General features: G+C 41.3%; 1 protein-coding gene across 1 annotated transcript in view; it reads right to left on the reverse strand.

Annotated features, from left to right (window-relative positions):
• The window catches only part of gbe1b (glucan (1,4-alpha-), branching enzyme 1b), a 90,029-nt gene extending 66,695 nt beyond the window's left edge, over positions 1-23,334 (reverse strand). The window contains exons 1-2 of the mRNA XM_080054038.1: positions 23,089-23,334; positions 2,016-2,185 (exon numbers count right to left, since the gene is read on the reverse strand). Coding sequence (XP_079910164.1) covers positions 2,016-2,185; positions 23,089-23,186 — 268 coding nt within the window. The 5' untranslated portion in view covers positions 23,187-23,334. The remainder of the gene's footprint in view (positions 1-2,015; positions 2,186-23,088) is intronic.
• Positions 23,335-25,115: the final 1,781 nt, after the last annotated feature.

Consider the following 25,115-nt stretch of genomic DNA (forward strand, 5'->3'; position numbering starts at 1 on the left):
TGAAGTTATTATTTCTTGCTGTTTTTATTCGCTGCACCACTCTTTATCATGAGTAAAGCAGCAGGTTCAGTCATCTAAAAGAAAAACTGATAAAAAACCACTTCACTGCTCAATAAATGTTATCTTTGAGGGAGCAACACATAGGCATAACCTGCCCAATACACATTAAAGATTGTCATTGACTGACAGGATTTTATTAGGACAAAAAACATTTATTATAAAGCAACCACCTTGGCATGTCAATTTAGGGATTATGTTTTTATTCAGTAATCCATATCTGCTTGCCACGTATGAGCATAAACAACGATGGCATAGAAAAATGAATCACAGGAGGAGATGCTCCAGAAGTGACCGGGCACGACACCAGCACTCTTCAGGCGAGCCGAGTCATGTGTTTTCACAATTTATATATCTCCCTTTGCTTACACTCCTCTGAAAAAAAAACTGTGCATTACGCATCCAACCTGCTACATATTCATATGACTAAGGCCTGCCGGGCTGTTTCCACATTTACTAGGAAATTGAAATCAAATAATATGACTGTCTCGTGTCAAAATGTAATCTCTCACAGAATTGAATGTCGGAATTGAGCTTCTGCCCAAGGTCCCGGGAAGATAATTAAAAAAGGGAAAAGGAGCGGGAGAAATATGGAAAAGGGGAATGGCAGCTACATAACTAACTAGCACAAAAAATGTGTAGGGACAACCAATAAATTGACAAATCTCTGGTTTGGCATACAATATCAATCTGAGGGTATTACTGTTTGCATTTGCTTTCCTTTATCATTACCTGCAGTGCGTCAGTTCAGAATGACTTTGGCACAGAGGAAAAGTGTTTGCGCTGTGGCGTGGCATAGCAAATGGTGTTTGAGTCATGTGCAGAGCTTTACAAATTTTTCAACATCCTTATTTTTCTTTCTATTAATACATGTTTTTGTCCTTTGAGGTTAATATATTACTACTGCGTGTGTAATAGAGCTCAGTGCATTAATATATTTGATAAAGAGATTCAAAGAAAGGAAAGAAAATGACACTGAGATTGCATTTCATTGTATATCTGTGTGATAGATGAAAGCCAGTCTCATTTAATCTTGTTAATGATGACGAAAATAAATAATTGCAGCACTTCCACAGCCCACATTAACTGAAAAAAACACTCAAAAGACTATTAACCTGAAATTACTTTCAAAGTTTAAGACCGGAGGGAATGGAGATTTCAGTGCAAACACAGAGGTTGCACTCTCCCAACAACTTTGCGGGGAGATGATGAAATAACCGGCTACTAAAATATTAACCACCACTTCCCCATTCAAAAGAAGCCCCTTCAGTATGCAAGTTTATCCTGTGTAATCAATATTTTCCATATTTCCTACTCCCAGGTTGCTTGATCAAAAGGGCTGATACCCTTGTACCGCAGTTCTCTCTGATTTTTCTTAATGTTTGGCACTTTTGTGTTCAAAAGTGCAGAAAATGTAAAATTTCTTATTTAATGCCCCATTAAGGCATGCAACCTTCCCGTCTGCACTGAAATCTCTTTTTCCTTTTTGGTCCCAGCAGTGTACATAGCTCCATTTTGAAGTGGCATTTCGTATTTATTAATGCAAATTATATTTGCTAATGATTGTTACTATGCAACTGAAGTGAGGCATAAATCCATCCGTCTTCAAAACCCAGTGATGACGCGGTGCCTTATGCTTTAGAGTTTTTTTTCTATCAAATAACTCATTATTTTAAAGGTGCTAGGAAGAACTTTAATAATCTCTGAAACAGTCTCACTTTTCCTCTGATGATCATAAATGACATTTAACAGCAAACAACACCATCAGTACAAAGAATGCTATTTTTATAAAGTTTTTCTTACAGCTGGCGTTAAGCAAATAATTCAATTAAAAAATTTATTAAAATAAATAAGCATCAATAAAATGCTGTAGTATAGCTGAGCTGAAACAACCTGGACATGACACTGCTGAGGTGTTGTTGTTCAGAAGAGAGACGGTTCTCCTCAGGAATACTTACTGAAGTCACCAGTGAGGAAGAGGGCCTCTGCAGCCGGAGCCCACTCCTGAAAGAACAGGCTGTTGTCAGGCTGTCGCTGCACCCCAAAGGTGTTATAGCTGCGTGTGAACTGGTCGAAGCCTCCCTCCGCCTCTTCCAGCTGAAAAAGCTGCTTCTGTAGCAGCGCATACCTTCAAAAGACAGGAAACACACGCACAACTGTATGAATGAAATGGAAAAGCCACTATTGGATACACAATCTGCTGGATACATATATTATACATCATCAATGATGGGATGCATCAAGCTGTCTCCTCTGCTTCTACTTGACATGGCTTTTTTATACATTTACCAGAATGCTTTTTGACAAGCAGGATGGATACCTAAATCATATTGTTGTTGCTCTGGTAAGTATTCACAATGGCAACAAACAATGTTGCCACGTCCAAATAACATCCTGAGCCATCAATTAAAGTTACTGGGGACACGGACATCAAACAGTTACTACGTTGTATAAGTTATGTTACTTAGACCAGAAAAAGCGGCCCATCCATGTCAGTGTTATCACTTTTCACCCATTAACAAAATGTATAACGACAATATTTATTAATTATCCCATCATTTCTGTGTAGTTAATGGTATTCCATTTAACGGGTTGTTAAGTTTTTTTAATATATATATATTTTTTCAAATGTTTACAGAGGACTTTTCCTTTAAGGGTGACATAGAAACTAGGAGGACAGTTTGAAATTCTTGAATACTGATGAATGGAAACAGGCATTCTTAACTCAATGAATCGAGCTATAAAACAAATATCAATAGGAAACCTTAATGATGTTACATCATTTTTTTAAAGATTCAATATTTTACCTGTCGCTCTTCTGCAAGTCATTGTAAAATGTCACTTTGTGTCTAACTAAGTGAACAACAAGCAGAATAATTCAAGTAAAATTTAATAGTTATATATAACTATTAAAGCGACAGGTAAAATATTGAATACACAGTCATATGAAAAAGTTTGGGAACCCCTCTCAGCCGGCATTATAATTGACTCTGCTTTCACAAAAAAAAGATAAAAGTGGTATGTCTTTAATTTACCAGGAACAGCTAAGTACTGGGATGTTTTCCAAACAAAGATTTTTTGAAAAGCAGTATTTAGTTTTATGAAATTAAATAAAATGTGAAAAACTGGCTGTGCAAAAATATGGGAACCCCTGTGGTCTTGCTGATTTTAATGCATGTAACAGCATGTAAAACTGAGGACTTTAAACACAAAATTGGTTGGATTATGTTGTTAAGCCTTGAACCTCATATAAAGGTCTGTTTAATCATGATAAAAGGTATTTTAGGTGCCTAAATGCAAGTTCCACTTCTCTTGGACTCTCTGCAGAAGTGAGACAGAATGCGATCATCAAGACAGCTCCCAAAAGATCTTAAAAACAAAGATTATTCATTGTCATGGTTTAGGGGAAGGCTACAAGAAGCTTTCCCAAAGGTTTCAATTGTCAATTTCTACTGTAAGGAACGTTGTCAGGGAATGGAAGGACACAGGCACAGTTGCAGTTAAACCCAGGTCTAGCAGACCAAGAAAAGTACAAGAGCGGCATATGCGGCGGATTGTGAGAATGGTTGCACACAACCCAAAGATCACCTCCAAAGACCTGCAAGAACATCTGGCTGCAGATTGTGTATCTGTACATGGTTCTACAATTCCGTGCAATTTGCACCAAAACATCTGTATGGCCGGGTGATGAGAAGGAAGCCCTTTCTGCGCCCACGCCACAGATACAGTTGCATGGAGTATGCAAACGCTCATTTAGACAAGCCAGCTTCATATTGGAAGAAAATGCTTTGGACTGATGAGACAAAAATTAAGTTATTTGGTCTTTATAAAAAGCAGATGTTTTGGTGCAAATTGCGCTGAATTGTTGAACGATGTACAGATACACAATCTGCAGCCAGATGTTCTTGCAGGTCTTTGGAGGTGATCTGTGGGTTGTGTGCAACCATTCTCACAATCCTCCACCTATGCCGCTCCTGTTTTTTTCTTGGTCTGCCATGCCTGGGTTTAACTGCCACTATGCCTGTGTCCTTCCATTTCCTGACAACGTTCCCTACAGTCGAAATTGACAATTGAAACCTTTGGGAAAGCTTCTTGTAGCCTTCCCCTAAACCATGACAATGAACAATCTTTGTTTTTCAGATCTTTTGGGAGCTGTTTTGATGATCCCATTCTGTCTCACTTCAGCAGAGAGTCAAAGAGAAGTGCAACTTGCATTTAGGCACCTAAAATACATTTTCTCATGATTAAACAGACATTTCTATGAGGTTCAAGGCTTAACAACATAATCCAACCAACTTTGTGTTTAAAGTCATCAGTTTTACATGCTGTTACAGGCATTAAAATCAACAAAACCACAAGGGTTCCTATATTTTTGCACAGCCAGTTTTTCACATTTTATTTTATTTCATACAACCAAATACTGTGTAACCCTAGGGTACACAAATTTACTTTAACTGAGATGTTTGTAAATAATATGTTATCAAAAAAATCAAACTGTAACAGAGTACTGGGCTAATAGGTAGGTTGGTCTCGTGGAGCTGGTGGAGGATTAAAGACACGACACAGATATTTGGTACCGGTTTTGTATTTCAAATAAACAAAGAATAATCACTTGACTCAATCAAGGAAATATAAACAAACATAAATAAAAATTAGGCCTTCAATTCAATTCTTCAATTCAATTATCTTAGATGTTCACACTTGGTATGGGCACACTTTACTCCATACATTTAGATTCACAGTTCCCAGTTCTACTTAAACATTGATTAGACCAAACATAAAACAATGCATCCCACACACTTCATTCACTGCAGGTTAGATGTGTTTGTGGGTGCAGTATGTTCAAGGAAGTCAGTGTTTGTTTGGGCAGGGGAAATCCTACCACACTCCAGGCAGCCAGGCTTGAAGCCTGCCTTTTTAGGGAATTGGACTCGAGTTTGTTCTTCTCCTTTAGCTCGCCATCATCTCGCTCCGGCAATAGGGCCTGACCTGTTTAGGTAAACAGGTAAGATTACAAGTCTGCTCAATTTGGGAGCAGCATTTTTAATTAAGTGTTCCATTTTGGAGCTCTCACCAGTGTTCAGTGTTGGAAGCGTCCTCCTCAGCAGCAGATCAGCTCCCCCATGTTTTCAGTCACAGTCCAGGTAAGTATGTTTTGTTTCCAGGGTTGGTAAGTATGTTTTGTGTCTCTCCTGTGTTGTGCTTCTCTTCCAAAAGTTCTGATTGACTGGGGTTTTAACTGTGTCCTGCTGCCTGAATGCTTGATTAGCTGATTTGTTTCACCTGGGGAATGGGGGTTGGCTCAGGGGATTTGATTGGCTCAGGGGATGTGATTGACAGTTTGCCAATTTCAACAGTGTTACATCCTCCCCTTCTGAAGGAATGCACGTCCCGTTGCATCCTCGTTGTGGCTGGTTAGTCACAGGCATATTCAACATAGGCATTGCTACAGAGGGCACCACATGATCTAAACTTGGATCCACTAAAGATGTGGTGACAGCATTGCTTAGACCTTGGAACAATGACTGAATGACAGAAATTAGTGGATTGCCTAATTTTGTGTAGTGAAGTCGTTCAGGTTCCTTTCTCTGTCTTTTTGGGTACCTGCCAGACTCTTCCGTTTGGTCCGGAGGTAACGGGTTGTTTTCTTCATCAAGCAGCTCATTTGGGATTTCATTCGAGTCACTAGTAGATATTTCAGGTAAGTTTATTGCAGGTGTCATGTTAGGTTCATTGCTTGGTTCAGGTAAGTCTTCATTTTCAGAGTTCTGTTCAACAGCTGTGTTATTGTCTGGTTTGGGTAAAGTTACATCAGGCTGTGAGACAAGCTCTGTTTGTAGAGGTGAGTCAGGTTCTGGTTCTATGTCAGGGTCAGGGACTGGTGTTGATTTAGTTTCCCCTGATTCAACTTCATGGGATATTGTGACAGGGATGGTTTCAATAGGGACAGGGACACTCTCCTCCTCTGCTGAGGATGGTATAGGAGAGGATGCTGCACAAGGATGGTGGGGGCTGTCCCGGGAGGATTTTCTCACCCGGTCTCTATAGTGAACTGTGGTGAATATGGCAGGTGAATCTCGTAAGTTTCTTTGCATTGGGATGTCATAATCAGACGAGTCGGAATCAACATCTTCTTGTTGAAAGGTGTCATTCTTGGGATTCGGATTATTACGAGTTTGGGGTCTTCGGGGTAAGTTGAGAGTGACAGGTTCCTCTGAGTCATTGTTGGACAGAAATCCACAAGGCAGAAGCAAGTCCCGATGCAGTGTGCGCAGAGGGCCATTTTTGCCTTCAGGTTTGACCGTGTATACTGGAAGATCTCCTGTACGGTTTACAACGACATAGATGTCAAACTCCCATTTATCTGCTAGCTTATGTTTTCCACGCAGTCGAACATTTCTGACAAGAACTCTATCGCCAATAGTGAGAGTGGATTCAGTAACTCGTTTATCAAAACGTGCTTTGTTTCGGCTTGCAGCTTTAGCAGCATTGCGACTTGCAATTCTGTAGCTCTCCTCTAGGTTGGCCTTAAGCTTTTGGATGTACTGAGAATGTGATGGTTCGGATTGGTCAGAGGGAAGACTAAAGGCCAAGTCTATTGGTAAACGAGGTTGTCGACCATACATTAGTTCATATGGACTAAAGCCAGTAGTGTCATTCTTGGTACAGTTATATGCATGAACCAATGGCTTAACAAAGTCTTTCCAATGAGATTTGTCTTTATGACTCAAAGTACCAAGCATCTGAAGGAGAGTTCGATTAAAGCGTTCCACAGGATTTCCTCTCGGATGATAAGGAGTGGTTCTGACTTTCTTTATTCCAGCCATTTCACAGAGTTCCTTGATTGTTTTAGACTCAAAGTCTCGTCCTTGGTCACTGTGGAGTCGTTCAGGGAATCCATAATGGACGATGAAACTATCCCAGAGTGCTTTAGCGACAGTACGAGCCTTTTGATTGGGAGTGGGAATAGCAACTGCATATTTGGTGAAATGGTCTGTGATCACCAATATATCTTTGGTATTGCTACGATCTGGCTCCAGGGACAAAAAGTCCATGCATACCAACTCCAAGGGACGGCTGGTAAGGATGTTGACTAATGGAGCAGCTCTTTCTGGGGGGGTTTTACGGCGTACACAACGACTACATGTTTGTATTTTATTCTCCACTGAAGCTGCCATCTTGGGCCAGAAGAAACGAGCTCGTACAAGATCAAGTACACGGTCAACTCCCATATGTCCCATGTCATCGTGAAGACTTTGTAAGGCCAGAGCTCTCAGATCTGCTGGCAATACGAGTTGAAGGGTAGTATTTGCACCTTCTAGTCGTTTTCTGTACAAGATACCATTTCTCAGCGTGAGGCGATTCCACTCCCTCAGTAAAAGAGGAAGCTCAGGAAGTTCTGCTCGAACTGTGGGGGAAGGGCTCACTCCTGATTCCATTTGCTGAATGACTTCTCTGATACAGGAGTCAGCTCTTTGCTTCTCCCTCATGTCATCTTCCGTAAAATGAGAGATTACAGGAAAACCACTCTGGTGTTCAACAAGGAGTGTGCTTGGAACGGCATCAGAATGGAGTGCCAGTGATTCCACCAGTGGTAATGAATGATAACCCCGACTAACATCAGCAACAAGGGAGTTACAGACTATGTGTTTGTCACAAATGGCCTCTACCTCTGACTCAGACAAATGCTGTAAGGCAAATTGCCGAATTCTTTCATTCTCCTTTTGGGAAGAATAATCATTCAATAGGTCACCATGTGGACGTCGGGATAGAGCATCGGCATCGACATTCTGTTTGCCCGCTCTATACTGCAATTTGAATGTGAAGGTGGAGAGGTCAGATAGCCATCGATAGCTAACGGCATCCAGCTTAGCAGTTGTTAGCACGTAGGTGAGAGGGTTGCTATCAGTGACCACTGTGAAATAAGCACCATAGAGGTAATCATTAAATTTTTCAGTGACAGCCCATTTAAGAGCCAGAAACTCTAACTTGTGTGCTGGGTACTTCGACTCACTGCGAGTTAATCCCCTGCTGGCAAATGCAACAGCTCGTAATTTCCCTTCCTGTTCTTGGTACAATGCAGCACCCAATCCTGTGGTACAAGCATCAGTATGGAGAATGTAAGGGAGTTTAGGGTTGGCAAATCCCAGAACAGGGGCAGTAGATAGTCTTTCAATTACTGTTTCAAATGCTTGTTGACAAGCTGAGGTCCATCGAGATCCAAAAGGTTCCTTTGGGTTGCGATACTGGACAGTTTTAACTTTTGTCTTTCCATGTTTGTGAAGGGGTGGATATCCAGCTGTGAGGTCAGTCAAGGGCTTAACCAGTTGGGAGTAGCCTTTAATAAATCTCCGGTAATACCCAGAGAAGCCAAGGAAAGACCTCAGTTCTTTGAGAGTACAGGGTCGTGGCCATGTCTTGAGAGCTTGAGTTTTTCCAGGATCAGTTTCAACACCGTTGGCAGACACAATATGGCCCAAGTAGCGTACTGAGGGTTGGAAGAATTTACATTTTTCCACTGACAACTTCAAACCATAGTCTTTTAGCCGCTGGAGCACCTTAAAAAGGCGTGTTTCATGTTCCTCCAGGGTGTCAGAAAAGATGATGATGTCATCTATGAACACTAACACCTCTTTTAGATTGAAATCACCCATACACTTTTCCATCAAGCGTTGAAAGGTACTTGGGGCATTGGTAATTCCTTGAGGCATTCGGTTAAACTCCCAAAAGCCTAGGGGACAAACAAAAGCAGTTTTCTCTTTATCAGCTTCTTCCATTTCAATCTGATAATATCCTGATTTGAGATCCAACACAGAAAACCACTTAGAACCAGCTAGAGCACGGAAAGAGTCTTCCACATTTGGAAGGGCATAAGCATCTTTGATGGTCTGCAAGTTAAGCTTCCTGTAATCAATGCAGAGACGGACAGAATTATTTTTCTTACGAATGATCACAATTGGTGAAGAAAAGGGTGATTCTGACTCTCGAATTATGCCTGCCTCGACTAGCTCTTGCAGATGTTTGCGAACTGCGTCCACATCTTGTGGATGAATTGGTCTAGCACGCTGTTTAAAGGTTGCGTCATTGCTCATTTTGATGTGATGCTTTACTTCATCCGTCCGACCAAAATCCAGGTCGTGCTGTGCGAACACTTCTGGCATAGCATTGAGACGGTTGGTTATTTTTTCTTTCCAATCAAAGGGTAAAGCTGAATCACCAAAATCAAAACTCAATGTGGTAGGTTTTGAGGGTTCTGGAGATTTGGGAAGATCAGACTGAGTAGAATCAGGTTGAGAGACGGTCTGCTGTTTCAGGATACTCTGTACTGCACTCAATTCAGCTAGTACAGTCTTGGGTGGTAGGGTAATGTCACGTCTAGTCTCATTGTTCAGCACCACTGGAAGGCGACTGAACTGTTTGGATGGTAATGTGATAAGACAACTGGATACTAATAACCCACAGGGTAATGAGGAGTCTGATGGGGGTTCAATGAGGGCCCATTTCTCTTGGTGGGGACCTCGATTGTTGACGACACCATGTAGTACTACAGTACTATACGCTGGAATCACTACAGGGGTCTGGCCTGAGAGTTTTATCAACCCCAATTTACCATCACTGGAGTACTTGTGCCTCAGTTCCATGATTTTCAAGACAGCGCGATAGCCATGATGGGATGGAAGAAAGCTGGGGTTGTGTTGACAAAAGTCTGAGTAGAGGAAGTCAAGTGTATTGGTGCCAATCAATACTTGTTCACTTGTCTTGCCTTCATGAGTTGGAACTACCAAAGCAAGAGTAGACACTTCGACTTCAACTCCAACAAAGTCCTTGGGAAACGTTACAGACAGTTCAACGTAACCAAGATAAGGCACTTCTTGTCCATTTGCTCCTTCTATCTCTAGAAGAGTAGTTAAAGGCTTAATTGGTTGATCGGCCAAGAACTTTGCATGATAGGATGAAGGAATGGTAGTTACTTGCGACCCGGTGTCGAGGAGACAAGTGGTTGGGTTACCAGAAATTCTGACTTGGGCTGTGCTTTTAGTTCCCACTAGTCTTTTAGGAAAGCTAGAAGGGTAATCGTTTACTTTGGTTTCCTTCATTTGTACCCGCTTTGCAGTGGGACTTTTTTCATTTTCATCAGCTCCTGAATGTCCCTCTACAAGAGCTGATTTTAGTTTAAATCACTGGAAGGTCGGAATTTCATTTGTTGCCGTTTCTCGTGCAACTGTGTCCTCTTAACTGCTACCAAGGAAGGGTTTGGTGTTTGATCACAGTGGGTAGCAATATGACCATCCTCTCCACAACTATAGCAGTAACCAGCACGAAGTACAGTACTTGACTGAGGGAATGGTTTGGATTGCTTTCCAGACTGACTAGGTCTTGATCTAAGAGTGGTTTTGTCGGAAAACTTGCCTTTGCCCACTGGGTTACTTGCTGGGTTTGAATGAAGGGAGGTGGTCAAAGCTGACAGTTGACTTTGTATTTGAAACACCATCTTCTTCAGTTGCTCAATTTCTGAAGACTGCTCAACCACAGTACAGGAACCAGCATTATACACATGTGAGGCACCATGTGATTTAGAACTGGGGAATGCTTGTTTGGCTGTACCCAAGTGATGCTTCATACGACAGGCTTTAGCAGCATGTCTATCCTCCTCCACACGAATTAACAGGAGTAACTCTGCAAAGGATGGGGGGTTGTCTTTCTTTTTCTCCAACTGTAAATCACTGATGAGGGCATTGTTCCAACAGCCACGACAAAACTGTTTCAAGAGATGCCGATTTAGTTCAGTGGGAGACACCCCACCTCTCTTCAAGGCTGTGTTCAAGACTACTTGAAGACGATGCAGATAGTCAGAGGGCGTTTCCCCAATGTTTTGCAAGGTACTCAAAAACTTGGCAAAACATTCATCCCCATCGGCTACAGTGCCGTACGCTGACTCTAACAGCTCAAGATATGCATTGGGTAAGGCACGAGGGCCTAAATGTTTCACAACATCAGTAGCTGGTGGCAGCAAGCTATCAAAGATCTTGCGAGTTCGATCCAAGTCAGATATAGCCGGATCTATGAGAAGCAAATCCACATGTGTCCGCCATGTCTCATAATCAGCTTCATTACTGGGTCTTGCAGTTTTCCCAGAAAAGGCTCTGAGTCTGAACTTTCCATGAAAATGGGACGCACCATTTTCTGTCTTTACAATGTGTTCCACCAATACCTTCTGAATTTCAGGTGGATTAAGCACATCAGCTGATAGTGTGGGAGGGCTTCGACGACAGGTTGCTGGAGGGGCAAGATAAGAAGCAAAATCACTGGTCAGGCTTGGCGATTTCTGTTCTTTATGTGCTGGAGGGAAATTCGCACCAGTGTCTTTATGAAGGAATTTCTCCTCAGTTTTAGAGCGTGGCACTCTTCCACCATCATACAAGGCAGGTTTCTCTTCAGCCTTCATTTGCGGGGTCCGTGTTACAGACTGAGAGGACATTTTATCTAGTTCCTCCTTAAGCAGAATTTCAAATGACTTTCCACTTAATTTTGCAATTGCCTGCAGTTCCTCCATGTAGCTCTTGGTGGCGCACTTGCGAGCAAGGGGACTATATACACTGTCTAAAGAGCAAACCTGGTAGATGACCTCTGGTGTGGTAGGACTTTTGTATGTTAGGGGAAGCAAAGGTGCAAGGGACTGCATTGCAGTTCCATGTGTGAACTCTAGAATACCATGTCGAGGGTATTCAGGTGTGTCAATGGTGAAAATACGGTGTACAGCACCAAATTGGGAAAGATATCCCTCTAGTTCCTTATCTGTGTCAGTGTGAGTTAAACTAACTATAACCACTGCATCTGGGATTTTTATGGACTCTTGCATTACTATTTCCATATTGTCAACAACAAATAACTCAATATACCCAGAAAAGTATGTTCATTAATCCTCAACACAGCTCCTGGCTAGCTCGCCACTTATGTAACCCTAGGGTACACAAATTTACTTTAACTGAGATGTTTGTAAATAATATGTTATCAAAAAAATCAAACTGTAACAGAGTACTGGGCTAATAGGTAGGTTGGTCTCGTGGAGCTGGTGGAGGATTAAAGACACGACACAGATATTTGGTACCGGTTTTGTATTTCAAATAAACAAAGAATAATCACTTGACTCAATCAAGGAAATATAAACAAACATAAATAAAAATTAGGCCTTCAATTCAATTCTTCAATTCAATTATCTTAGATGTTCACACTTGGTATGGGCACACTTTACTCCATACATTTAGATTCACAGTTCCCAGTTCTACTTAAACTTCATTCACTGCAGGTTAGATGTGTTTGTGGGTGCAGTATGTTCAAGGAAGTCAGTGTTTGTTTGGGCAGGGGAAATCCTACCACACTCCAGGCAGCCAGGCTTGAAGCCTGCCTTTTTAGGGAATTGGACTCGAGTTTGTTCTTCTCCTGGCTAGCTCGCCACTTATGGAGGTTCCACCGACACAAATATCTGTGTCGTGTCTTTAATCCTCCACCAGCTCCACGAGACCAACCTACCTATTAGCCCAGTACTCTGTTACAGTTTGATTTTTTTGATAACATATTATTTACAAACATCTCAGTTAAAGTAAATTTGTGTACCCTAGGGTTACAACTGCTTTTCAAAAAATCTTTGTTTGGAAAACATCCCAGTACTTAGCTGTTCCTAGTAAATTAAAGACATACCACTTTTATATTTTATTTGTGAAAGCAGAGTCAATTATAATGCCGGCTGAGAGGGGTTCCCAAACTTTTTCATATGATATATATATATATATATATATATATATATATATATATATATATATATATATATATATATATATATATATATATATATATATGTGTGTGTGTATGTGTGTGTGTAAGTTCTGTTGTTTGCATGTATTTCCAACTTTTCTAAAATGTTCCAGCACAGCAGTGTAGCAGGGCTCAGTGCTGCATCTTAATTTGTCCAAGCCAACGTTATCTCTTTGAGGTCCTATGGTACCTCAGGATGCCAACCTGCTTCATTCCCTCAAGAATGTGTGACTACAGGCGTATCCTGGGAGATAAAACTTCTGTCTGTTACCTTCAACTGCATGGGAAGGATAGACTACTTTGCAATTTATCTCACTTAGGTTCCTGCAGCCAGCTGGTGTTCATATCAGATTCCCCCGTAGTACAGAAAGCCCCTTTCAGCCGGCTGAGTTAAGTGCACTCTCCCCCATAGCCCTGAAGCCAAGCTCAGACTGGTCTGTGAATGCCCTGGGGCTAGTCATGATGGGCTGAAGTAACCGTGTGATTTCTCAGCAGCTGCTCCCTGTGTTGTTCAGCATTGTGGATGGATGCAGACGGTTGCTTGCCAAAATGTAAACCTATAAAGTCCAACCAATGCTGCCACATGGCTCCTTTGCCACTTTGTCACCATTTCAAGAAAAATGTTGAAAGGAAGGAAACAAAAGGCAGGATTCACCTAAGGACAGAATATTAACAGGCATGAAAGCAATGCCTTTGATTATAACAAATGACTTGCAGGAGGTTGGACCAATGGGAATAGGGCGCCAAAATCCCCAATGGACGCAGTATTCACTGCACATCCCGTGGCGTCTGTCTCCACTTGAGATTGCAGCAATGAGGCGAGATCACACATAACAAATGAATTGTGCCACAATTCATTTCAGGAAGTCATTTACAGAGTTGAAGCTGTAGGCAAAATCTAAAAACTTTGATTTATTTCCCTATTGATTGTTATCAGACGGAAACTGTCTGCGAGCACCCGCTCTTGTCCTCTGTGCCCCTATCTACAGATTTGAGTTTATTGAAGTTGTCATTCTTCCTCTCCTCCATCCATTTAACTAATATACACATTCTACAGATGACAACAATATCAACCACAGGGACTGCACATGGTATCCAAGGGCAACATTTGGCCATAAGAAGACATCAAGATGCAAAGAGCATAGCCTCACACAGCGTGACCATTCCACCACATATGACCAACCTTTCTTCTCTGGCACTGGCTCTGCATTCCTAATAATATCAATAAAGCAAGAAAAAAAAATCAATGATAGAAGCAGAACTGAAACTCAATTCACAACTGTTATCTCCCCGTCTTTGGTTAGAGCCATCACAATTCTTAGTAGGTTATGAAGTACTTTGAAAGCCTTGAATGTGATTTTGACAGCTCATGTATTCAAACTAGTAACTGCCCATTAAAAGCTAAAACGATTGAAATACCTTTTAAGAGTGTCACACTTCAAACAAAAATTTGATGTGGCCCACGTGTACCAATGCAAAGAGAAAATAATCCATCTCAGTTTGATAGAAATGTGAAGAGCTTCGAATCTGGATTTAAGAGTCTAAGTAGGATTTTTATTTACGGTAATAACATTATCTTAAAAATTATTCTGATGGTATAAGAAATTGTTTTGTGTTATTTGTCATCAGTCCCGGTGCCTTCTTTTGATGATGCCACAAGAGATACTGTTATTGAGCTGAACAATGAAGTTCTTTATTATAATAAATTAGTAAATCAAAGCAAATACATTTTATTAATATTGCCATAGCCCAGTATCACAAATAGCCATTTGCCTCAGTGGGCTTCACAATCTGTACAGTTATATGACCCCAGTCTGTCCTTTGACTCTACATTCACCTGAGAAACAACCCCCAAGACAAACTTGGCATTCTTTTGCTCTTTTGCAAACTTCTGCTTAATCTTAGTTGCTTAATGCTTCACCCATGTTCACAATATGTTGCTAACTGTTTCTATTGGCAGTTTAGTGCTGGGCAGGAGACCTATTCTTATAATCAGACCTGAAAATAGACTGCAATAAATTAGGGTGATAAGTGTGGTGGGCCTGATCCAAAACAGTAAGGCTGCAGGCCATAACACAAAAACGATGAACCCCTACACACACAGAAACTATAATTCATAGGGGAAATGCATGTGGGTTTGTCATAACAAAATATTCCTAGCAACTTTATGAAATACACAACATTAAAAGATCAGTTATACGCCTGGTATATGCCTGCAGCCTGAATGTTATTAAGACTGATCACCATTTCTCTGTAGAATAAACCAATAATTCTGTTTCACTAAGAAAGATCGCTGCTCATTGTCAGGTAGGGCACAACAAGAGACATGACTAATTCCTGTGGCCAGACATTACAAAAGAGTTTTGTCCTGTGCCCCATTGGGTGGTAATAGAGCAGCAGGAGATTGTAGATGGGAGTCACCGATTACAGGCCTGGATCTCTTATCGCTTGGTTTGGGTAACTGTTCTTTATCTACAATGAAACTGGAGAAAATATCTAACAGCACAACTGAGATATTAAACCTACAGATAGTATTGCACCCCCAGCAAAGGGTACAAATGACGGACATCAACCTCAGGTCAAATGACTAAATTAGTTCAGTGTCAGACCAGGTATTCCTTAGAATTGTTGTTGTGCTGTAATTTGTTGGTGGTTTCGAATTGGATCCTGTTGAATCACTGATGTGGCATTCAGAAGTTTGTATTGAAAAGTGTTCTGCTAGTCCCAAAGTCAAGAGTTGAGACTGAGAAGGTACTGAAAGTGGGACTTATGGATAGAGCTCTTCTATAAAGAGAAGACCAAGTCAGAAAGCACAAGAAATAGGTCATCAATTGTTGAAGGCTCAATCAAAGCCAGGGTTCCTGATTTGTTGGAGAAGGTTATAGTCAGTAGAAATCTTGTTGATGAGAAAGCTGAAGTAGACCAGCTGGGGGGAGGGAGGGGCACTCTCCTGAGTAAGAGAAATGAGGTTCAGAAACAGCTGGAGAAACCGCAGTCCAGCTCTGAAGCCTGGTGAGGAGCAGCAGAGGATCGATCATCTGCAGAAAGATCGTCCTCCTCTGGGACACAGCAAAGGTCAATCAAACCCCACAGGAAACACAGCAGGAGTGGACTAAAAATCAGCTTGGCATGCGATCCAGGCTGGCCGCTAGATGATCCAAAATAAAAATAAATGGATAGCCAAGCTCCATGCTTGACCCCAGCACTGGCAGACAAGTACAATATCACCCACACACTATTTGGTGGCAGGGGGATGTCTCTTTGAGTCGTCTTCCAGAGGTTTGGTCTCATTTACATTATGTGTTCAACGTTTGTCTTTGGCTTCTCAGAAAGATTGGGCTGGGATGAGAACCTTAAGGTAGCGTTTGTATTTAAAACTGACTTAACAAAATAAATGTACCTAATTAAGATACATCTCCTTTGTCTTTTCTTACAATGCAATACCTTAAAACCAAAACTAAAATGGCTCCATCGTTAACCGGCTGCAAAACGACAATGCAGGAGGAGGGAAACTTTAAAACTTTGTGTGGACATGACAACACAGAAGGTGGGGTTGCATTACTGAATATTAATATCAAGTCACAGTCAGCCAGTTATAGGTTTGTCCTGTTACTACATATTTCAGTTAATAGCATACATTGACATCCAATCGTTGAAATTAAAACTGACAATCTTTATCCACAATAAAACTTGTGCATGTGTCAGAGTTCCTGAGGTCAACACAAGTTCACTGGATATATAGTCGGGTCAATTTAAACCAATTTATTTGGCTGCCAATCTCCTTTCAGCAAAGCCTTATTATCTGCTTCCTTTTTTATAAAGTTGATCTAATATTACCATATGAGAAAAGAATCTTTGGGCGGGTTTTATCCTTAACTATTAACAGAAGTTTTCGACATAATCATTTGGAGACCGTTTGGTCGTGATGCACAGATGACTTCGTTATTAGAAAGAGATAGACACAGGCATTGAGTCCTATGGTACTTTCAAGATCAAAGTCAAAAATGCAAAGTAGATTCATAACAAAATGCACAAATTCAAAATAATGATGTTAGTGTAGTTTCTTGTAGTTTCAATGTTACCTGAATTGATCAAACACATAGATGGATTTGAATTACAATAATTAGAGAAACCAAGTCAGTTACAATAAATATACCCCTTACTGTACAAACGAGAAGCTCTGCATTTGACAGACAGGATGGGAGAAGGGAGGGAAAAATCGATCATCTATTTTAAAGAAAAACCTGTTTTAGGGGGGACCAAAAGTGTGTATCAGGTTATTATCACAGACACACAAAAAAAAGTCTGTACTGCAACTTTAAACACAGGTACGGTATAAGTTGGTTGAGCCATGTAAAGGGATTGAATGATACTAACAATTTCAAATGGATCGCTTACACTGGACGTCATATCTCAGTTTCAAGACTTTTTCCCCAGGGAGCAGCCAAACTCCACATAACCCGCTCATACAGTACATACAGTCACTGTTAGACAATCTGATATCTAAATTTAGAGTGAGTGTTCAAGTCTGTTGCTCTGTGTATGACTGATGGTGACAGCTGAAGTGTTAAGATGGTCTGCAACAGCCCGCAGAAACAAAAGGTAGAAAGCTTTTCTCCGCTTGATCTCAGCTGGCCTAAAGAGCTTCCATACAGCCCAGCAGGAAGGTGACTTTCAAACAGTGTTGTTAATGTCTTTCTTTGACTGAGTGCATTAATGTGGCTAAAGAAGCACCTGAACATTTGCAGAGAGGTTGATGGATGATAAATACCCTGCAAACCTCATATACCTTTGTCGACCCTCAAGCAAGGTGACAGGGAAATACGTTCTGCCAAATATATACTTTAAAGAAGTTATATAAACCATTCACTAATTCTAAAATAGGTAGTTTCAGGGGCACCAAGTAGCTCAACTAGTAGGCTGCATACCATTAAAGCCAAGTCCTTGTTGCAGCAGCAACGGGTTTGATTCCAGTTTGAGCCATTTGCTGTATGTCTCCCCATACGTTTTTCCAAAAGGGTTGTCTATCCTCTCTAAAAAAACATTAAACATACCAAAAATGCTTGGGCGCTGGTGTTGTAAAAACACTAACACTTTTGCCCAAAGGGGCTGCTAGAATCAACAACAGAAATTTCCTTGTAGCTACTTTAAATTCCTGTGTTTCAGTGCATTTGGTTTCAGTCAGAGCACAAGCATTGGCAGTCATCACCTCAGAGTCAATAATCAGTTTTGCTTTAAATATATTGCATCACCCCCATCAGCATAGGGCTCAGACTTATTCCTGGTATCCCACTTTGAAATTAGTTTTGATGACATACTCACAGACAAATCTGTGCACACTCTTTGCTGTAATAGGCAGTGGACCCAATGCTCCCTACTTTCATTTGGTCCAATTTAGGAGATTCATGTTGCCACAAGCTGCAAAATCCTAGCAGCACTTCCTGTTGACTTGCGCAACAGGATGGGTAAATAATGAAACATGTCAACAGAGCACTGCTCACTGGGGCTGTAACCTGCGTGCGGCATCAATGCTTGTTTTTCGCAATCAATCTGAAAACTTGCTTCCTGATAAAAAATTAAATAAGAGGTTCCACGGAATAACTCATTTAAATGGGAGGCTTACAAAAAAATCTGCTGTAATCACTTAAACTGTGCATATACCGACTGTGTCTGCTCTGGTCTCAGCCAAAACTTTAACAAACCTGAGAAGTGGGCAGCCTTGCGCCATAACATGGTGGTGAAATTTAAAGAATCAGTCGGTGGGGTCATAGGTCTCTTTCTGATAAGCCATATCAATACTTGGCACTGTGCAGTTCTGTGTGAGAGAACCCAGCGTGATACCATAGAGAGGCTACTTGATGATTTCTATGCTCCTGTTCATGGTGATGAGGATTGGACTCTGGTTATTAGAACACCAGGGCGAGGAGGGTTGTCAAGAATTAACCTTCACACAGCAGTGATGATATATGTACAATAATTTATGTGAAACTTCCATCAGCCAGACAGGTGTTTGGAGACTTGCGTGGGCGCTTATTGAAGCCTAACAATCCCAAGCTGTGTCTGAGATGGAACTGACATGCTCATCTCTCTGCAAGGCTGGAGCCCTGCGTTCACATGCTTCAAATACAAAGCAGGTGGTCCATGACCTGCCACATTACAAGCAAGATCTGACACACTAATGAAAATGGATTAATATCTATGGCCTCTAAGCAGAGTTTTGGGACCTAGTTTCTGGGACGACCCTAACGGTGAACAAGATTTTGTTGCAAAGTGAGCTGCAGATCATTACTGTCTAGTAAAATAAAACATTATAGTCATTATTTTTTAGAAATCCAGCAGGTCTTAGGCTAATTTGACAAGAGGTGGGGACTTGAGCTAAATAACTGAACTGCCATTTTGTGAGCCGGACGCCCTTCCATCCAGAAATTAGGCAACAGGATCTTTCCAAAAAGAGAGAGAACGGAATCTGAATTGCGTGACCATTGTGTTGCTACTCATTACGCAATTATACATTTTCCCTGTTTTTTTAAATCCCCTCTCCATTTTAGTCCAGTCTCTTTTTATCAGACCTGAAATCACAGCATTTACAAATATTTTTAAAATGTAAATAACAAAGTGGAGTAAATAAATATTGAGGCAATACATGATCATAAGTCTATTGATTTAGAGAGTTTATACTCACCGACGTTAGTGTAAACACAAGGTCAATGAAGGACACGCACACTTTATTTTCAGGTCACTGTAAGGTACAACACTAAGGTTTGTTTAGCTGTTGGCATTAGCAAGTATATATATTTCTTGTGAATACTCCCTGTAGCCTATTATTGTGGCTTCTTTTGTATGATACAATTAAATGAGAATAAACAGGCCTAAGCTCAATTTATTAAATTTGAATATATTAAAAGATTTTGTATGTCTCTCCTATGTGGACATAGCCTGGCTCCGCCCACCAAACTACTTCCACCCAAATTTCATTTTCCCTTCAGTAGTCAGTCTGGGGCTAAGGTGAATTCACGTGTTTGAGCTCAGGAACATTTTCGGCCGTCCAATCAGCGAACAGAGCGAGTGGCTGAGAACAATGACGTCGAAGTTGCGCTCCAGTTTCAGTTGAATGCTGCGACCAAACGTTATGCGATTGGTTGGCTGATCCAGAGTGGCACTGGGCAGATCCAATAGTTTTAAACTTCAACAGACACCCGCCTCTAAGTGAGTGAACGTTTGCCAAATAGAGCAGTTTCAGACCTTCTGTACAAATGAAATGAAGTACGATGGTCTGGTAGCACCAGGCTAATGTGCACATATTTAAAGAGATCCTATTATACTACTTTTCTGGTCTTAATTTCTTGTTAAAAACTGCTATAGAGCAACCTGACACGAATCACATCACAAAAAACTATGTAGATTTTCAGGACACTCTTCCTCTTAGGGCGCACTCACACTAGGGCCGTTTGCCTGTTCCGTGCTGCAGGAAGATTCAGCACAATTCCCCCCCTCCCCACTCCCCCCACTGGCCCGTGGTCACACTGCTCGTGGCCTGGGCACGATTGCACCTTGCCTACGTCACCGTGCGCATTTAGGATTTGGAGCGTAGTCTACTTGTAGGCTATACGACTGTTTGTGAATATTTTCATCCGGCCAAATTTGCATCATATATTCCACTTCCACATTAGAGCAACGAGAATCCTTAAGCTATTGTTTTTTTAAATGTAGCCTTGACGTAATAGGTCGCGGTGGACAGTCTCATATTTGTGCAGCATGCTGTTTATTATTAATATAACGGCCCATCATCAGACCATACGTACCGGATGGTTTTATACACATCGATCGCTCCATCAAATCCAAGTCAGAACTTTTTGTATGGGCAGAGATCGGTTTTTTAAGTGTCTTTATAAAGTTTCTTGTTAAACCTTAGTGTAGGCTACTGTTTCTTTATCACCGGGCCGCGGTGTGTTGTTTTGGGTGCGTCTCCACCGCCATGCGTAAAGGCAGTTATGACAGCTGACGGGAGGAAAAAGAAAAAAATCATCTGACGAACGTGAGTAAACACAAAAACCTTTTTGCTTTGCTTTCTGCGCTCACCTATTTAGCTCTCTCCCTCTTTTATTAGCCCACACCTAGGCCTACACACACGTTAATTCTCACACATTTTATGTAGCTACAAGTCCAAGTGGTGGGCAATTCTGGTGCCAACTAGTAAGGCAGCGGACGTTAACGGACTATGCATCCTTAATAAATTCACATCAGGAACGCCGTCTGTGCGCTTGCTTGTGCGCGTGTCATCTCATTAGCATCTGTACTTTGGCCACGGCACACCTCTCCCAGGTGTGCCGTGGCCAAGGGGCTGTTCCGTGCTGGAATACGGATGGCGTGGTCACACTAGCCAAATGTTCTAGACTTTAGTATGCTAATGAGCTTTGGCACGGGGCCGCGGCCCTAGTGTGAGTGGCCACTTACCCTAGCGAGCACAGCAGTCTCTCTCTACACACTGCTTTGAGCTTCTCCGCCCCTCCCCCCCAGCTGCAAACCCCACTCCGTTGTGATTGGTTACCTTCCTTCCAGCAGCGGGAGATTTTCAGGAAGGTGGGGGCATGCAGCCGGAGCTTGCCGGAGCTTGCCTGAGCAGCATTACCATACATGGAAACATGACAGAAACTACCCGAGCGTGACAGAAACTACCCGGAAATTTGAACAAGTTCGGCTTGACCGGCTGCCATAGTGTTTAGTGCTCTGCATAGCCACCCCAGACGGTCAACAGGGAATATGTCGAAATGCATGTACGTAATTATTTGATACTCTAGTATCTACTAAACATGACTATAAATCATTATAACAACGTGTATAGGTCATAAAAGTCGAAAAGTATCATAGGTCCTCTTTAAACATAAATATATTTGCTGACCTGACCTCTCTTTATCATGCCATCAAAATGATGTTCCAAGGAAAGTTTGCCAAAACCTGTAAGGGAAACATTTGTATGTAAAGTCCTTAACATCACATACTTTGCAATACAAGAAATGTTTTGATCACATCATTGCAGAAGTTCAAATCTGGGGCCGGTTTGTGGTATGGCTCTCACCCAAAAGTTCAAGTGGGCAAGGCTGTTAGATGATATATCTGAACTTCGTGCTTTGGTTATGGCATGATTGGCATAACTATGACTCAATTAGGGAGATGCATCATGCAAACATGTTTTCTTCTGGTCAGGAAATCTTGGAATCTACTTGTATGTATTTTGATGCCAGCAGCCATCATATTTTGGCAGAAAAAAAATGCTGAAAAATGTGATTTGAATTTGTGGTGGACATAATCCTAGATTAATAAATGCAGGAGTGCGCACACACAACCAGCTAAAGTCAGCTACATAAGAATTCCACCCCAATAATGAATTTGTATGGAGGCCAAGCAGAGGCTGAAGAGGAACACCATGCAGCCATGGACATATAAATAAACATGCAGCACATGACATGAGTACAGCATGAAGTCCATTAATGTCTGAGAGGTTATTTGTATTGCAGAGCCTTTCACAAAGCAAATAAACAACCCAATCAACTACACTGCGTCCAAGGATTAAAATCCAAATTGTAAAACACATTTTAGGATGTCAGGATAAGTGATGCCTCGATAACAAACAATTAAAAAGAAAAAATGTTTGGCAAAAAAATAATTGTTGAGGAAGAAGGCCTGCAGAAAGCAAAAGCTGTTATGATGCTGGACCATGGTGATGCACAGTCTGGGTCCATCATGAAATGCATCAGGCGCGAATCAGACCGCATTTCAGCCCAAAGCGATACCTCACGACGCAACGTAAACGTCACCTGACAACACATGCCCTCTATTCAACTGTCAAATACAGGAAGTAAAGAATGAACTCTCCTTCTTTCGCAAATTGTCGGGTAAAAAGAGGCTTTTCCAACAGCGGTTCATTAATATTGCATTTGCTGAACATCGTCTAAACAACACACATGTTATTCAGCAGGCTGGGAGAAGGGGGCGGGTCGTACCAAGCCAGCTGCTTTATACGCAGCTCTATGCGACCAAAATGTCAAACTTGACTTCAGAAGGTGACTCTGATGTGTTGACACATCGCTTTATATCTTTTAGTATGCATATTTATTTCAATACAGCTACGCCAGCGTAAACCTGGCTTATGCTCGCTTCACCGGGGACTGGTTTTGGCGACGAGCGGTGTACATAAGCGCCGTTTTAGCCGTGTTTTACCTCCTCTCGAAGTCCTTCTTGTACGGTTTGAGTAAGGGGTCCATTTGGAGAAGGCTGTTGAAGCCAGGAATTGCAACACTATCCTCTTGGTCTGCCATGGTTCTCCGAGACGAAACCAATCGAGCACCGACGGCTGCTGCTGCTGCTGCTGCCCGGACACACTGGCAGACAGTGAAGTGGCATAGACAGAGTACGAGCACTGTGCGCGAGCCTTTTGTCACCGGAGTCAGCGGGCTTTATGCTAAGCCCGTCCCATCATCACAATAGGCTACTCTGTGTTCCCAGCATGTCACGGTTCATGAAAGGCAAGCCGAGCCGTTATGTGCTACAGTGTAACTTTAAGATGACAGCAGAGGAAGCATCTGGCGCGTCAGAATCATTTATGGAAAGATTTTATCAGTCGTTTCATTGACCTCAATTTGTCCTTTGTGTTGAACATGTATTGTTTGTTTTCTTCAATTACACCTCTAGTCAAGCAAACCAATATTTTATTGTAAACCTTATTATATTATTAGCTAAATGGCATATTCATAAATGTAAATACTCAAATCAGAAACCGCTATTTATTGTGTTTGAGAATGAAACCAAACAATTCATGAAAAATATTCTATATTCTAAAAACAAGAACGCTATTAAAACACTTAATATGTGTGCTTTATATAATATTTTTATTTAATGCAATTCTGCATTTTGTATTTTTTGTACCTGTATTTTTAAATATCTGCCATTTCTGTACCCCCTGGCTGTTGTTATATTGCTGATTGTCAATAAAATGTGTAAAAAAAAAAAAAAAAAAAAAAAAAAAGCATCTGGCGCGTCAGGTCAGAGAAAGATGAGAAGGGGGTTTGTGTGCAGATGTGCGGCTATGTATGCTGTGTGGGTCTGCTGCTTGACTTTTGTGGTTGTAAATACATTACAACTGCAAAAGAATCACTCTAATACACATATTAGGACATGTAATATATATTTGTTATATGATAAGCCTATTGCCATAAAGGATGATACATAGGGATTGTGGTGACCTCATTACCTTTATTTTAACAATACTGTCAAACCAATATGCATCATATGTCAACAACTACAGGCCACTTTGTCATATATTTAGCTAAACACACCTTTATAGGTCCTAATCATTTTGGTGACAACACAAGCGTTTGTCTAGAAAACAGGTCAAAATTCTCCTCAACAACACCAAGGCCCATGACACACTATCTTGAGAATCGTTTAAAGTCAGGGAAATGTATTATACACTAAGTTTTCAGGGTCCCATACAGATGATAAATGCAAACAATTTGATCGATCCACAGGACTTTTTTTCCCCCTACACATTCAGGCCACTATTTAAATTTAAATAACTGCATGGTCCATTCTCATTTTGGTCACTCGGTAATACACCTTCCAAGACTCTTTTAGCCCATCGAATGTTAACACTCTAAAAATTAAATAAATCCTCAGTTTGTTCTGCCCAACCTTTTCATAATGTTAGGTGTAATGAACAGTGCAGTCCATAGGGGGCCACTGGGGCTGGGGCTTTAGACCTTAAAGGTGAAGTAAGCGGTTTATTTATGTTAATATAAGTGTTAAATCGCTATTTATTCATACAGTGATCACTTACAAAAGGTGTGCGTTTCATAAAGCCGATCTCTCAGTCAGCTGCTCTGCATGTAATCAGCAAATAAACTCATTGGAGGATCACAACATTTTTATCCAAACATCAGAGAAAACGCTACAAACCGAGACCTTTCTCACTAATGGTCTCACTGCCGGTGCACGCCAGAGCAACAGATGGGTGAATGTTTATTAGCCTACAATGGCGGAGCAGGTAAAAATCCTTCCCAATGTATGTTTTGATGGTTTTTATAATTTTTTTCAAACATGATGATGCTAGATAACTCGCTGCTTGAAGACCGCAGTGCATTAATGTGGGATAGGGATGAGCGAGGGGACTGCTAACTGCAGTAACTGACAGGAAGTTAGCTAAAAGAACCATTACAGCACCTTTAAGTTTTTTTTTGCTGAGTTATTAT

This window comes from Ammodytes marinus, assembly GCF_949987685.1.
Source record: "Ammodytes marinus genome assembly, chromosome: 3".
NCBI classification, from domain to species: Eukaryota; Metazoa; Chordata; class Actinopteri; order Uranoscopiformes; family Ammodytidae; genus Ammodytes; species Ammodytes marinus.